The sequence below is a fragment of the Copadichromis virginalis genome, linkage group LG17 (genome assembly GCF_057382275.1).
Source record: "Copadichromis virginalis isolate Kocher_CV1m ecotype Utaka linkage group LG17, C_Virginalis_male_GT1.1, whole genome shotgun sequence".
In the NCBI taxonomy this organism is placed as follows: domain Eukaryota; kingdom Metazoa; phylum Chordata; class Actinopteri; order Cichliformes; family Cichlidae; genus Copadichromis; species Copadichromis virginalis.
Window position 1 is genome coordinate 4,811,755 of NC_140634.1, and position 15,314 is coordinate 4,827,068.

Below are 15,314 nucleotides of genomic sequence, written 5' to 3' on the forward strand. Positions count from 1 at the left end.
TTTGCGGGGATCACAATGTACAAAACCAGCTGGAATGGAATTGACCAATGAGCGCAAGAGAAGTTGCGGATTGACGTCGATTGTGACCAATAGCACAGCTTGTGAAACTGTGTTTATACCTACCCACTTTTCCGTACAGGGAGACTGTTTTGGTGAGTTAAGGAAAGTTCATTGAAATAGTTTATAGGTTTAAAAGCGTTGAAATGAAAAAGCGACTCCACAACTTGATTTGTTTCTCATTGAACTAGGCGTCGGAGCAACAGCGTGAAGCTGACACCGTGCGTTTTTTGTCGTAAAATACATTTGCGCCGCTCGCCCCGTAAAGCTTCATTGTTGACGTTTGTTGTTTTGTTGTAATGTCTTTTGCGCAACCGTGTAGCTCGTCCATTTTCCTCCATTTAATGGCATTTTCACCCCGAACATGTTTTGAGAATGTATTCGGTGCGTTTTAATAAAACCCGAGATGTTTTTGGCCACTTTCTTGTCGAAGTACAAACACAATTTTATCGACAGCTAGTTTCGATACAAAATGCTCGACTGACGCGTTTCAAAACGGGCAGTCCGTGACGTAACGCTGTTGCGTTAGCTTTGGGTGATTTCATTTCTTTGCTTTTTATTCGTTTTGACGACTTTCTTCAACTCTTATTATCGCTCCCTTTCTCCGTATTGAATGAATGGGCTTTTTGTGCGCATGCGTCCAGGAACGAAGTTTATAAACAAGACGTCACATGATTATGAAATTATAAAATAGATAAAAGTTCTCTTCGGGGTCTGCGGTAGTTCTCGTCTTTAGTCCCTCTGGTAGTGAAGTGGAACGGGTCTAAGGTGTCTATAGTAAACCTGTTTATGAGAGGGGAATAGCAGCCAGGCTACTGTCCCCTATGCCACCGCAACCATTTATAGCCTATACATTACAGCTCAGTTAGGGATTATGTTTCTGTGTGTGTGCGTGCCTGCGGCTGACCCATGGGGATTGGGAACATGGCTAATGCTGATTCAAGTGTATAGATTAGCCTTAATTCTGGGTCATGTATCTGAGACTCATGTAAATCACTCTGTATGTTTTAGTGCCTGACATCATGGTGTGGGAGGTGGTGACTCCAACTGTGCTGTCAGGTCACTCTAAATGTCACCAAGTGCCGGAGCCCGAGCCTCAGGCTGAGGACACAGGTAACCACTGATTACAGCAGTTTGTTAAACATGCTTCTGTGCTATGATGAAGCCGTCAGAAAGCCTCACCAAAAAAAAAGAAGGTCAAGATCTAAATGTCTCTTACCCTGGTTCTGCTGGAGGTTTCTTCCTGTTAAAAGGCAGTTTGTCTTTCCCACTGTCACCAAGTGCTTGGTTTTTTATATTATTATAGGATCTTTACCTTGTGATATAAACTAGCTTGAGGGGATTGTTATTGTGATTTGGTGCTGTATATGTATAATGAAGTTGGACTAAACTAAATTATTTAAAGCCCCGTCAAACCGTTAAAGCATGTGGTGACTCTGCTGTAACCTTCAGAAATGATGATGGATGCAGATGGAGACCAATCGCATGATTCGCTGCGCTGTGACGAACACTTCCCCTCCTTGCCCGGATTCCCCACCAGTGACAGTTACATGGAATATGGTATATAAGACACGAGGAAGCAGCTTGCAGGCTTCAGCTCTTATCAAAAGGAATTTAACTGTTTCTAATGTCTGTTTACTTCTCCTAGATGACCTCCCAGATCTACAGGAGGTTCGAGAGGAGACGGAATCAACATCACCACCTGTGTACCAGGTGGAGTTGGGTGTGTCACACCAGGAACGAAACACACAGACACACAGACCAGAGCCTCCGGACACACGCTGGCTGACACAGCTAGCACACATTGCCACTGGACCTCAGAGTCCACTGCTACAGGAGCCTCCTGACAGCAGGTAGGTGCATGCCTCTTAAACAAAGCTTGAATACTTTACTGAAGGTACAAATAACTGGAAGTGTGTATAGTCTTAATTTGTCTTGTAAACAAAGTGAAGTGACTCACAGCACCGTGACATTTAGTGACCCGAGATCAATTTTTCTCAACTTTCAAACACATTAGAGGGTTACCTGTGATACATCTGTGCTGAATCTACGTAGAGTCTATGTTCTTTCCAGGTTATGGTGTAAGTTATGGGATAGTGTTTCAGAAGGGTTCATGGTTATGATGCACCTATAGTGTATATTTAACACATAAATATAAGTCCCTCTGTAGATGACAATATTAGACATTTCTGGTCTCCCTCACATCATACAGGGCCAATAGTAGAAAAAATGTCTGAAACCAAGTGTAGAGTTGTCTCAAGTGTGAGCTTTTCACTCACAGACATTACTTGCACATTTGCTGACATAACTATTTGAAACGCCGGAGCTATATTAATATGACAACCCACCACTGTAACAATATATTATCCCCTTTAAAGGTAAAGTATGTAAAATATGACCACTAGATGTCAGTATATTGCACATTGCAGTCAGATGAGTTTTGTTATCCTAACTACAGTGGCCCCTGTGTGGCAATCAACTCTGGCTGCCGTTCATCAGTAGTGAGTGTAGGTCAGTCTGCTGTTTACCTCAGCTAGTGTCCACATCTGTGTACTCTGCAGGAGGCTGTAAAACCTTGAGGAAAGAGTCTGATGCGAGTCAGTGAGTCTGAGAAGCTCAATTCTGTCCGATAATAGCTGTACAGAGCCTCAAATAATGTGGGAATGTAATTTTAAAAAAGTTTATCAGAGGGAAAGATGTCAGGTCACTTGAGCCTAACATTACATGGAATAATGTTACCACATAACCAGCTGTGGTTGTTGTCTTGCCGGCTCATTGTTAGTTGTATGGAAACAAGAAGGTCACATATCTAACACACACAAAAATGTTTATTAAAATGTTAGAGCCTTGACATGACCACCTCAAGCCGCTTCTTCTGATGAGGTGGAAATAAGGGAGGAAAGAGAATAATGTACAATTGTTAAAATATCATATATATAGTTTGAAAGAGAAACTTGTGATCTTTAAATTAAAAGTAACTTATAAGGCATGCAACATATGTGGCCGTTCTCTAGCATACATAAAACAGTAAGGCAGAAGCACGATGTCTTTCTCCACCACTGTATGGCAGGGCAACAAGTGCTGTGTTCTCCTTTGTATTTGTAATGTATTAAGTTTATGAGAAGACATCGGTTTTTTTAAGATATGATTACACATTAATCAGTGTATATTTATGAATACAACATTTTTTTTCTATGAAATAACTTCAACAGTTTACAGACTGTACCTTAAACATAGATGTATATACTTCATTACAACGAAAAAGTGTGTCAGAAACAGGCTTTATTCTCTTTTGGTTGTTTTCTCCTCCAAATTTAAACAAATCACATTTCAAAAATCTCTTTTCCACACGTGAAAAGTACTGAAGCAGCAAGTGAAGCAACAGAGAATGGTTTATTGTTTTTAACCAGAGAACATGGAAACAAAACTAGCGCCATCTCCTGGGGAAATCTGGTACTGCACATGTATTAGTGAAACATTTAAAATATAATTGGACTTACTTTTTTCATTGTTATAACCTCATCAAACACTTATCTTAGTTTTTTTCTATAGTTTCTTGTTTGGTCACATGACTTTTCCCAAAACGAGGCAGTCTTTCTAAGACACTTCAGCTTCAAAGAGGGGATGTTATATAGTCTATGCCTAATATTTCTACTTGTGCACACGAGTTGCTGACATTAAACATACCAAAAATTACAGCTCGTGTTGACAAGTAGAAAAACTTTAGCACCACATCTGAGTGACAACAGCGAGCTTCAGAACATCATCTTTATTACACAATTCTTTGTGTCCTTGAGCCCTCTTTTAGCAACACATAAGTGGACATTCTGAGCATTTACAGTCACACCTCTCTTTTTGCAGTTCTTCTTCAGTCTGCATCCCGAGCAGCAGCAGTGATCTACATTCCTACGCTCGGCCTCCTCCTCCTCTCCCCAGCAGCCCCCTGTCGTCCCTCAGAGGTCACGGCAGGGAGCGTCAGCGCTGCAGGGTAGAGCCTTCTTATTTCCTGTGCTTCAATACCACCCACAGTCAATTATGAAAACTCACTTACACCACTGCTTTTATAATTGTATACGTTTAATACAGTAGTGGTTTTTTTGGTGAAACCTCCAGAGCTTTTCTGGCTTCTTACAGCATGCATTGATCCTGATGATGCTTCTGTATCTTTCCACAGACAAGCAGTGAATGTGGCTCTGCAGTGTCCACCAGATCTTCTCTGTCTGATGATGAAGACATGGGCTGGAGTTTTTCCTGCCCACCCACTGCCTGGCACTGTTTTTTCAAGGGTACGTACAACACTTACACACTCAGTCAAGATGGACTGATTGTGTTCTTTCATTTCACAGTAGCTCACTGCTCCTCTCTGTCACCAGGAACTCGTCTGCATTTCCACAGCAGCTCAAATATAGAGTGGCGAGAAGCTGAGGACTTGGAGTCTGCTGAGGAAGACTCTGCTGATGAGGAGCAGTCTAGATTTCTGAAGGTACGTTAAGCAAGCAGCAGACTGCTGGGAGAAAATGCATAAAAAAAACAAGCAGGGATCCACCAAAAGACATCACACAGTGAGGTAAAAATACCACTTGTTCTTCTGCAGAGTTATGGCTCTGAGGGTCTGCAGCTGGTGGAGCATGCAGAGATTGTGTTGTCTGGTCAGGCTGTTCTACAACTGACCTTTGACCCCGGCACATTTGGATATATCCCCCTGACTGCCCGCTGCCAACTGGATCACCCCTTCTATGTCAAAAACAAAGGTACAAGTGTGGTCAAGGTTTAAAGAGACTAAACAGCATCAATGACTCTGCAGACATTTCATCCTCCTTTCTGTCGTCAGGCTGGTCATCCTTTTACCCCAGCTTGACTGTGGTGCATTATGGGATACCATGTTATGAAATGGAAGTGGGAGATGTTTGCCTGCCTCCAGGACACAGAGACGCCAAGCACACAGAGGATTCTCCAGTCTTTGACACATTTAAAAGGTAAAGCAGATGTTTGCAGTGTCATGCTTAAATACAGTGTTATGCGAAAATGACTCAGTACTAAGGGAAAGGTCTTAAAACAGTAATCAAATGCCCATATAGAGGCTGTGGTTTGGGGTGAAAAAAAGAGGGAAAATAGTCTTGTTTGAACCAGCTAAGCCTAAAATAAACACCACTTAGTTTCAAATCAACCTCTGTTTGTCTCATACTTAGTTATGATTTCACTCCTCTGGACTCCTCGGCGGTTTACGTATTGAGCAGTATGGCGAGAAGGCGGCGTGCTTCCCAGTCCAGTGGGGGAGCTGTTTCTCCAGACAGAGACGTGCTTCAAGGTCCTGCACTTCAAATCTCCTGAATTATTACTTACTCACTGATACCGTTCAGTTTGCAAGATGCAAAAATCCCTGAAAAAAAAATTCATGTGAACCCTGTTTTGAACCCACAGATGTGCACAGTCCCAGTCATTCCCACGCCACTAAGCAAAAGCCCCCCAAAAACCAGCTGCTCAGTACACAAGGAGGCAGCAGCGCCACACCCACTAAGTGCAAGCGGCCAATGAATGCATTCATGCTGTTTGCCAAGAAGTTCAGAGTGGAATACACGCAAATGTACCCGGGCAAAGACAACAGGTGGGTGCATGCCATGGTTGTTAGCGTGGGTGTTGTGTAGGAGTAATCAGGTGTGTGTGTTAGTAAATGTGTGCGTCTGCCATCAGAGCCATCAGCGTCCTCCTCGGTGAGCGGTGGAAGAAAATGCGAAGTGAGGAGCGTCGCGTGTTCACCCTGCAGGCCAAAGCACTCGCAGACGAGCAGAAAAGACTCAACCCAGACTGCTGGAAACGGAAACGAACCAACTCTGTGAGTACACACATGCGCCTGCACAGCTTCACCCACTGTTTTGTATTTCTGCTTCATCCTGCCTCTTTGTCTTGCAGGGCTGTCAAGGAAATTAAGGCTACAGAAAAGAAAAGAGGACAACTGACAGAGCCTGTTGTGTACACACACACACACATGCACTCACATACGCACATTAAAAAAAAGAGCTATGCATAACCGAATATTACGCTTTAGTTCTATATTTGTTTTGTCTTGATCTCCTAAATCCCTGAATCCTGTTATAGTAATGCAAAAAAACAAAAACAAACAAACAGCTGCCCCTGGTGAACACCTTGGGCTGCTCTCAACAAACATCACTTTCCTTTTTCTTGCCTTTCAAAGGTGCTACTTATAAAATCTTGAAGTGCTATAAATCATTATTTCTTAATAGGAATTAGCAGAGGTGTCAAACATCGCCTTTTTTTTTAAATGCTGCGGGACACCCGTAGTGTCTCCTGCCGGGGACCGGATATTTTTCCAAAGAGATGAACGGATTTTAGCTCCAATGAGCAAAGTTCGTCTCTACACGTGATTCTTACATCAATGTGATAATATCCACAAAAAAAGAAGAGATTCTGATGATCTTCAGTTTCTCACACTATGCTTGAAACAGGTGGAAGTTGTGGTGCTTTTAGCCAAAGTAGAGAATGTAGCTATTTTTCCAAAATTCTATATTGTACAATAAGAAATATACAATTTATTTTATTGTCTGTATTACTTGTATTTGGACTCAGTGTTATTGCACAAGACTACATATGTTAACTTTGCTTTCATTTATCACGTAGCATTTAATAATGAAACACCACAAACTCTTAAACAGGGGCCTGGGTTTTATTCACCTCCCCACAAATTAAATGTGGCCTTTTTTAGCAGCAATAATAATAATTTGCTGTATTTTAGTGAGTCTCCAGTAGTGCTTCAGTTTTTCTCAGTAAGGGTTCCTCGTGGAGTTGTTATGTAAACAAATGTGTTTACATTTGGCGTTAGTGACCTAAACCTGCCGTGTCATTTGGAGGACTGTGCATCACGTCACCCTTGTGATCGCGTGACAAACCAAGAGACTGCATAATATCATTTGAATTCATCAAGTTGAAGTGATGAAGGGAAAAATAACCATTAAATGTCAACCCAAGTTAAAGCTCTTTCATCTTTGAGGTTAACAATTCTAGTGGCCAACAATGGAGGTAAAGAAAACCATTGAAATGTGGTGGTGCAGTAACTCTAGGTCATCTGTGGGTCATCTGTGCGCTGGTCCACCAACAACCAGAAACAAGTTGCTTTACATGAAGACGAGGCTTAAAACTCTACAGGGTTAAAGCTTCCCTGAACTCCTTGAATCCCTCACTTGCCCAAAGCTTTTATTTTGAAATAAGAAATGTATTTAAGGAAGTAGAACCACACTCTAATTGTACTTTGAATTAAATGACAATTACTTGGACAGTAAATAATCCCACTGCTTAAAGTTTAACTTTACCTGTGACTACTGGTGGCTTGACTTCGTGTAAAATAAATAAATAAAATAATAAAAATAAATTAGTAATACAAATATATATATATATATATATATATATATATATATATATATATATACACACATATATATATATTCTAGCCACTGTCAGGCAGGTAGTGTGCACACTGAGAAAAATTATGACGTGCCCATTGATTAACCGCTACTGTGAACATTCGGTGAAGCTAAATGCCAAGAAATCATCATGAGCAGTCGATGTGATCAGAAACAGGGAAATGTACGATGATGAGGTTTTGTGGTGTATTTTATTCAGGATGTTTTGTTTTTGGCAAAAATAAACAACTTTGTGAATGTGTTTACATGCACATTGTAAAGAGTAAAGAAGGAAGGACATTTTACATTTACATTGTAAATGTAAAATTGTTTACACTGTAAAATTTAGAATCTCAAAGATGAAAATGGGAAAGGAAATAAAGCAGCCCTGAGGCCTCACTGATAGTAGGGAATGCTTGCCAAAGGCACTAAGAAGAATTCTGGTATACAGTCATAAGCATTAAAAAAAAACTAACAGTACTGTTCCTCTTACTAAATAACTGAAAGTGAAACGCGTCTCAGTTCGGAAAACCTTCTGCCTGAAAAGCGCGACCCGGGGCTGAATCGTCATACCTTAATAAAAAAACAGGAGATATTCCCCGTGTGCATGTAAACACACCCACTGCTAGAAATGTTTGGAATTCAACAGGTGTATGGGAACTCAGCTGTGTGAGGATTTAGAGATGTCACACAATTATTATGAGAGAGTGGGTTTGTGTAGATTTGCTATCCAGGCAGAGTGCAGGAAGGGTGGGCACTCTTAACTCCCACTGCACAACGAGGTTTATTCTTAATGCACTATATACACTTTATCTACTATTTTTTGTGACTGCTACAGTATAATGTGTAAAGATAAACATTAATATGATCATATAGAAATCTATATTTTTGGTTTTGACTTATCTTTGGTAACTTTTCGTGGTTGTGCTTTGGATTATTTGACTTTTTGTCTTTGCCATCATGTCATGTACAGGTCCATCAGGGGAGACAATGCAATACAGTGTATTATAGTCAAAATAAAAGTGTGATAAACATGTAATGCTCCATGTCTTTACTTCTCTTTGAGTCCAATAATGATAATTTGAAAAGACGAGAAGATGTCTACAATAAAGGTTTGAACAAATCTTTAATCTTGTTGCATTATACATACAGCACCAGTTCATAGCTGGAGATAAAGGTGTAGACATTAAGCTGCTACTGTAATTATAGAGATAAAAAGAGATGCCATTTCATTAAAACTATAAACATGATCAATTTTTCCAGGCTAAAATTATCAAATAGAATCCACACAGTTATATATATGTATGTGTGTGCGTGTGTGTGTGGAAAGGACTAGAAAATCACTTTTTGTAGTAAAATAGAAAATATGTAGAGGTACAGTATAAACATACAGTAATTTGGCCTTTAAAGTATTCTGGGATCTTTACACATAAAGACTTTTTATTCCAGTTAGGACTGCTCTGAGCGTGTTCAGCTGCGGTCTCTGTGATTTACACCAGAAAGAGATTCACAGGTTGGCTAAATGTGTCTGATGCAATAGAAAATACTTGGACCCTTTTAGAAAAATGGAAACAGTCACAGCAAGCGCTACCAAGAATTTCATTGCCAGCCTGTGCCGCTGAGTATTAACAGAACGTTAAGCCTCCCAAAATATCAAGAATATGGGCAGTTTCTATTAATTCCTCCCTTGTCTCGTTTCACAGCAGTAAATTTTTACAACGTGATGGCAAAAAAAGAAAAAAAAAATCTTATCTCTGCCTACATCTATAAGAAAATAAGAAATGTCATCTCTTAAGATTTATTTTCAAATGGATTTTGAGCCGCACATCACTTTAAATCCCAGATTTGATCTTTTTTGTTTCTTTTTTCCTTTTTTAAACAAAACAGCTGAAACTGATGGCATTTTTTTAACGAGATCACCAACACAGGGAATCACCTTTAAGAAAATAGATAAAAATACCTCACCAGGATTTTGGCATATTAGTCACACAAACAGGTTTTTAAAAGTACAATAACGTGACGTACAAAAGGCACTGGGTACCACGGACCATGGAGCCAGTTGCAAGGTGACGTAAACGTAAAAAAAAAAAAAACGAGCAGTTGCTTCAGTTCTCACCAGTGAGGCCTCGGAGAGGTTTGGCTAGTAAGAACATGATTCTAATTAAGGATACGTGGTAGTTTAAGCCCCACAATGTGCTGGTTAATGTGCAGTGCATTTGATATTTTGCAGGGAAACGAAGGGTTGTCTTGCATTGTTTCCCTTTTTAACAATAAAGTAAGAATTTGCACTTTATCTATATTTATCGGCATTTCTACAATTCCATTTTGCCTGTGCATTTCTCTAATATTGATTTATTTTCTCTTAGAAGGAAGGTGTAACCTATGACGGTAATAAAATAATATACTAATAAAATGAAAGAAACAATAGATAAAAGAAACATTAATAGACAGATTGAATTTAATTATAAGGGATCTGTCATTAGAAATAAACAAAAAAACTTCATGCTGACCAGTGTCAGGTACAGACATGGAGACTTTCTTACCACTATCCCCTAATTCCAACTATCCATCCATTCTCTTCCACTTATCCTTTCAGGGTCGCAGGGGAGTTGGAGCCTGTCCCAGCTGTCTTAGGGCGAGAGGCAGGGCACACCCTGACAGGTCACCAGTGTGTCGCAGGGCTAACACAGACAACCATTCACACCTATGGGCAATTTAGAGTTTCCAATTAGCCTTACCCCACTAACTGCATGTCTTTGGACTGTGGGAGGAAGCCAAAGTACCCGGAGAGGCCATGCAAACTCCACACAGAAAGACCCCGGCCTGATGGATTTGAACTCAGGACCTTCTTACTGTGATGCAACAGTGCTAACCACCGTGCCACCCCTAATTCCAACTAATGCTTTAAATGATGATTAAAAATAAAATAATAATGTATTGTTATAAATGATGCAGGGTTTTGTTTGTTGTTCACTTATAAAGGGTCCCTTAGAAGCAGAAGGGTACCTTTTTCTCTCATCTGGTAGCCTTGTCTGCTGTGCATGCTAACATAACAAAAGGGACACTTTCAGGTGTTTCATCATCGCTTGTCGGGCAGAGTAAGAATTTTCTTCATAATAAGTGATTGAAAGGGAAAAGACTTTAGACCAGAGGTCTTTTAGATTAAATGTCATTTCATTAGATTGTTCTGTTTTGAAAAATGATCTTATAAATAATGATTTTTGAATTTGTGGTAAATGAAAGTATTAGCATGATCAGCAGACCTACTCTTTTCTCCTCGTAATCTCAAATGTGCGCTCGTGTGATTTATTTTCTCTTTCATGCGCATTTTTGTGTGGATGTCTACATGAGCGACTCCAGGCTTTCTGCGATGTTGGTCTGGCCCAGCGGTACAGATCCGTTGGTCTCTGGATTCTGCAGAGCTCTCTGGTCCTCCTGACTGCTCACCAGGCTCAACACCGCTCTGTACAGATACTGGTACTGCTCCTGTAGGGAGTAAAGAGGCAGAACACTGGTAAAAGCTTGTACTTGTTACCTGTCTCATCCATTTATTACTTCTAGGCTGGACAGTTGTGATTCATTATTATCAGATTGTCCTAAATAAACAAAACAACCCCCCCCCCCCCCCCCCCCCCCCCCCAAAACCTTCAGTTGATCCAAAATGCTGCAGTAAGAGTACTGACAGGGACGAGAAAGAGAGAGCACACTTCCTGTTAACTCCAGAATCAAATTTGAATTCCTTCCCATCATATACAAACTCTTGAATAATTAGGTCCTCTCTTATTTTAAAGACCCCATAGCATCACATCACCCTAATAGAGCACTTAGCTCTCAGACTGTGGGCTTACTTGGGTATTTAAAAGTAGAATGGGAGGCAGAGTCTTCAGCTTTCAGGCCCCTGTTTCTGTGAACCAGCTTCCAGTTTGGCCAGACGAACACCCTCCCTACTTTTTTATTAGGCTTAAAACGTTCCTTTTTGATAATGCATATAGTTACGGCCTGGTCCGGTGACCGCAAGTTTCTTCCTGTTAAAAGTGTGTTTTTCCTTCCTGCTTTTGCCAAAGTGCTTACTCATAAGAGGTTCTCTGATTGTTGGAGTTTTCTCTGTATTACGGTAGAGTCTTTACCTCACAATATAAAGCACCTTGACAGGACTGTTGTTGTGATTTGGTGCAATGTATTTGATTTTATTTATTTTTTCTAAATTATGCTGGTAGATGAGAATTAAAAGGAAACATTCCAGTACTTACTATATCATTAAATACCCCAGGCCTCATGAGGTTGGTCATCCGTGCCACTTGGTAGACATCTACTGATCCCTCCTCCTCTAGCTGATTGGACAGGGTCGTGAGGGCACAAAACAGTCCTGACGTAGCACCTCCCAAACTACACATCCACAAAAAAACCATTAAGAACATTAGACGGATTTAAACAGTTTTATGTCCTTAAAAGGAGTCTGACTCATACTCACGGATCATGTACGATCACCGGTCCCTGTGTGTGCGTGCTCTGTTCTCTGACTCTGTTAATGAGATCAAAGCTGTTTCGGATCGGACTGTCTGGGTTGGGCCAGCAGGTGGTGCTGTACTGACGCACTTCCAGCACATAATTGTTCTAGATGCAAAAACAGTTTTAAAGTCTCAGACTGTATTAAAACATTTTGATTGATGTAAAATATTCTCTTTTATCGCGTGTTACCTGTGGAGACTGGACTGTGAAGTCCTGCACTAAAAGTCTCTCATCATTAGACAGACACATGTGCTCCTCCCTGGAGTATGACACAGTGAAGCCATCAATGCTCAGGGGCTGGTCTTTACTGGGCCAGTACGCACGACACTCTTCGTCTCTCTGAGATAAACAGGAAACATGTTTATGTGTGTGTAGTTTTATATAGATATATCTATATGTATAGGTATCTATAAGTTCTACATGGAGTATGTGTGTGTTTTATACCTGGCTGTTTGAGTCTGGCAGACAGACTACAATCTGTGCATTGTGTTCCCAGATCATTCTCCAGAAATCTGCCACCGTGCTGCTCAGAGGAGTCTGGCTCACTATGAACTCCTTAGTGTAGTGATGTCCCTGTGAAAATACGAGCAGCAATATTTATCCACCAGCTGATTTCGAGGTTTTCGAGACTGGAAAACATTTGCAATTTCCAGTGGTCTTACCATCACGTAGGATGCATTGATGTAGCCTGTGGAGTTTGATTCTGAAGCAGTCAGAGTGACTCTTGATCTCTCCACTTCACAGAGACATGAAGAACCAGGTTAGAGAGAAAATGCCCCCAAAATAAGACAAAAAACAATAATCCTGCATTTAAGTTCATCATTATAGTTAATTAAAGTAACCATAAGGGATTATTGAGCAAGCTGTGGAAGAAATGATGAGGCATCAGGTAACTTGTCGTCATAATCTTGAACCGAAATATCACATTTAACCTCTGACCTCTTCTTCTAGGTCAACGCATTGATCTAAAGGTCAAAGTCATAACTTTGTATAGAGCTATTCAAAACTCTTTCTTAATGCCACTGTTTGCACTGACAATACAGGCATACAGTGATTAACTATGGGGATTCTAAACATCACGTTATAATTTGCATCGAAATATCATGTCAGACAGAGGCTGAAGCTCTCCAAACCTGTCGTGAGGACCAAAAAACTGTGGCGCAACGAGGCTGTGGAGGAGCTTCGCACGTGTTTGGAGACCACAGACTGGGACACAATGAAGGCTGCTTCTAACAGCTTGGACGAGTTTACGGACACTGTCACCTCCTATATCCACTTCTGTGAGGACAGCATTGTGCCATCACGCACCAGGGTGAGTTATAACAATGACAAACCCTGGTTTACCCCTAAACTCAAAAAGCTGTGGCTGGAAAAGAGAAAGGCGTTCAGAAGCGGAGACAGGGACTGCTACAGAGAGGCCAAGTACAGGTTCACTAAAGAAGTGGACATTGCTAAACATCAGCACTCTGAGAAGATGCAGCAGCAGATCTCAGAGAATGACTCGGCCTCTGTGTGGAAAGGTTTTAGGAATATCACAAACTACAAGCCTAAAACCCCCCACTCCACTGATGACTTGCTCTTAGCCAACACCCTCAACGACTTCTACTGCCGTTTTGACGAGCCATCAGGCAGCCTTCACACCTCCAACGACCCCAACAATAGAGGCACTTTGGACACTCATTCCCCCACCTCTCCCCCCTCCATAGAGCCATCACCACCTTCAAACTGTTCACCTGCAACACCCGCCCCCTCACCCCACACAAAAGAGGATTTCACACCACCTCCTCCCACCACAACTCTTCATATTCATGAAGCAGATGTGAGGAAGCAGTTTAAGAACCTGAATGCTCGGAAAGCTCCCGGCCCAGACGGTGTGTCTCCTGCCACCCTCAGACACTGTGCAAACGAGCTGGCCCCAGTGTTTTCTGGCATCTTCAACTCCTCACTGCAGGCATGTCATGTGCCTGCCTGCTTCAAGTCCTCCACCATAATCCCTGTCCCCAAGAAACCTAGGATCACTGGACTAAATGACTACAGACCCGTGGCTCTGACATCTGTGGTCATGAAGTCATTTGAGCGCCTGGTTCTCTCCCATCTCAAGACTCTCACGGCCCCCCTCCTGGACCCCCTGCAGTTTGCATATAGAGCCAACAGGTCTGTAGATGACGCCATCAACATGGCTCTACACTTCAACCTGCAGCATCTGGACTCCCCAGGAACCTACGCCAGGATCCTGTTTGTGGACTTCAGCTCTGCCTTCAACACCATCCTTCCAGACCATCTCCGAGGCAAGCTTTCCCAGATGAATGTGCCTGATCCCATCTGCCGGTGGATCACTGACTTCCTGACGGACAGGAAGCAGCACGTGAGGCTGGGAAAGAATGTCTCGGACTCCCGGACCATCAGCACCGGCTCCCCTCAGGGCTGTGTTCTTTCTCCTCTGCTCTTCTCCCTGTACACCAACTGCTGCACCTCCACCCACCAGTCTGTCAAGCTAATCAAGTTCGCAGATGACACCACCATCATTGGGCTCATCTCGGACGGGGACGAGTCTGCCTACAGGAGGGAGGTTGAACGTCTGGTGTCTTGGTGCAGCCACAACAACCTGGTGCTGAATGCCCAGAAGACAGTGGAGATTATTGTGGACTTCAGGAAGCACACAGCCCCACTCCCCCCCATCATCCTGACTGACACCCCCATCACCTCTGTGGACTCATTCCGCTTCCTGGGTACCACCATCACCCAGGACCTGAAGTGGGAGCCCACCATCACCTCCGTCATCAAGAAAGCCCAGCAGAGGATGTACTTCCTGAGGCAGCTGAAGAAATTCAACCTGCCAACACGGACGATGATGCAGTTCTACACTGCAATCATCGAGTCCATCCTCACCTCCTCCATCACCGTGTGGTACGCTGGAGCCACTATCAGGGACAAACAGAGACTGCAGCGTGTTGTGCGCTCTGCTGAGAAGGTGATTGGCTGCAGACTCCCATCTCTGCGGGACCTGTACACCTCCAGGACACTGCGGCGGGCAGCCCGGATCTCAGCTGACCCTTCTCACCCTGGACACAGTCTGTTTGACCTGCTCCCCTCAGGCAGGAGGCTCCGGTCCATTCGCACCAGAACCTCTCGCCATAAGAACAGTTTCTTCCCCTCTGCTGTTGGACACATGAACAATAACCACATGACTGTCCCCGCCACTAACACATGACCCTACGCTGTGTCACTGCATCATTTCATGTTTGGCACTGATCACCACCTGCACTCATGTATATATCTTTCTACGTAGCACTCATAATTCTTATTCTCATGTATATATCTCATGTATATCTC

At 42.3% G+C, this 15,314-nt stretch overlaps 2 protein-coding genes across 3 annotated transcripts in view; one reads left to right on the forward strand and one right to left on the reverse strand.

Moving 5' to 3' along the window:
• The first annotated feature begins 23 nt into the window (after window positions 1-23).
• LOC146688833 (HMG box-containing protein 1-like) lies at window positions 24-7,488 on the forward strand. Its single transcript, XM_085437075.1, has 13 exons — window positions 24-152; window positions 1,069-1,170; window positions 1,510-1,617; window positions 1,706-1,910; window positions 3,919-4,045; window positions 4,232-4,343; window positions 4,431-4,540; window positions 4,652-4,808; window positions 4,889-5,033; window positions 5,247-5,365; window positions 5,479-5,662; window positions 5,749-5,890; window positions 5,968-7,488. Exons 1-13 carry the CDS (start codon window positions 35-37, stop codon window positions 5,983-5,985), a joined length of 1,647 nt encoding a protein of 548 aa, XP_085293201.1. The 5' UTR covers window positions 24-34; the 3' UTR covers window positions 5,986-7,488.
• A 229-nt stretch (window positions 7,489-7,717) lies between these two features.
• Window positions 7,718-15,314, reverse strand: part of ptprz1b (protein tyrosine phosphatase receptor type Z1b) — a 73,473-nt gene continuing 65,876 nt past the window's right edge. For both annotated transcript variants that reach the window (XM_085435916.1, XM_085435915.1), the window contains 6 exons: window positions 12,644-12,717; window positions 12,426-12,554; window positions 12,171-12,320; window positions 11,944-12,086; window positions 11,723-11,858; window positions 7,718-10,958 (listed from right to left, as the gene is read on the reverse strand). In XM_085435916.1, the coding sequence (XP_085292042.1) occupies window positions 10,815-10,958; window positions 11,723-11,858; window positions 11,944-12,086; window positions 12,171-12,320; window positions 12,426-12,554; window positions 12,644-12,717 (776 nt within the window). In that variant the 3' untranslated portion in view covers window positions 7,718-10,814. The remainder of the gene's footprint in view (window positions 10,959-11,722; window positions 11,859-11,943; window positions 12,087-12,170; window positions 12,321-12,425; window positions 12,555-12,643; window positions 12,718-15,314) is intronic.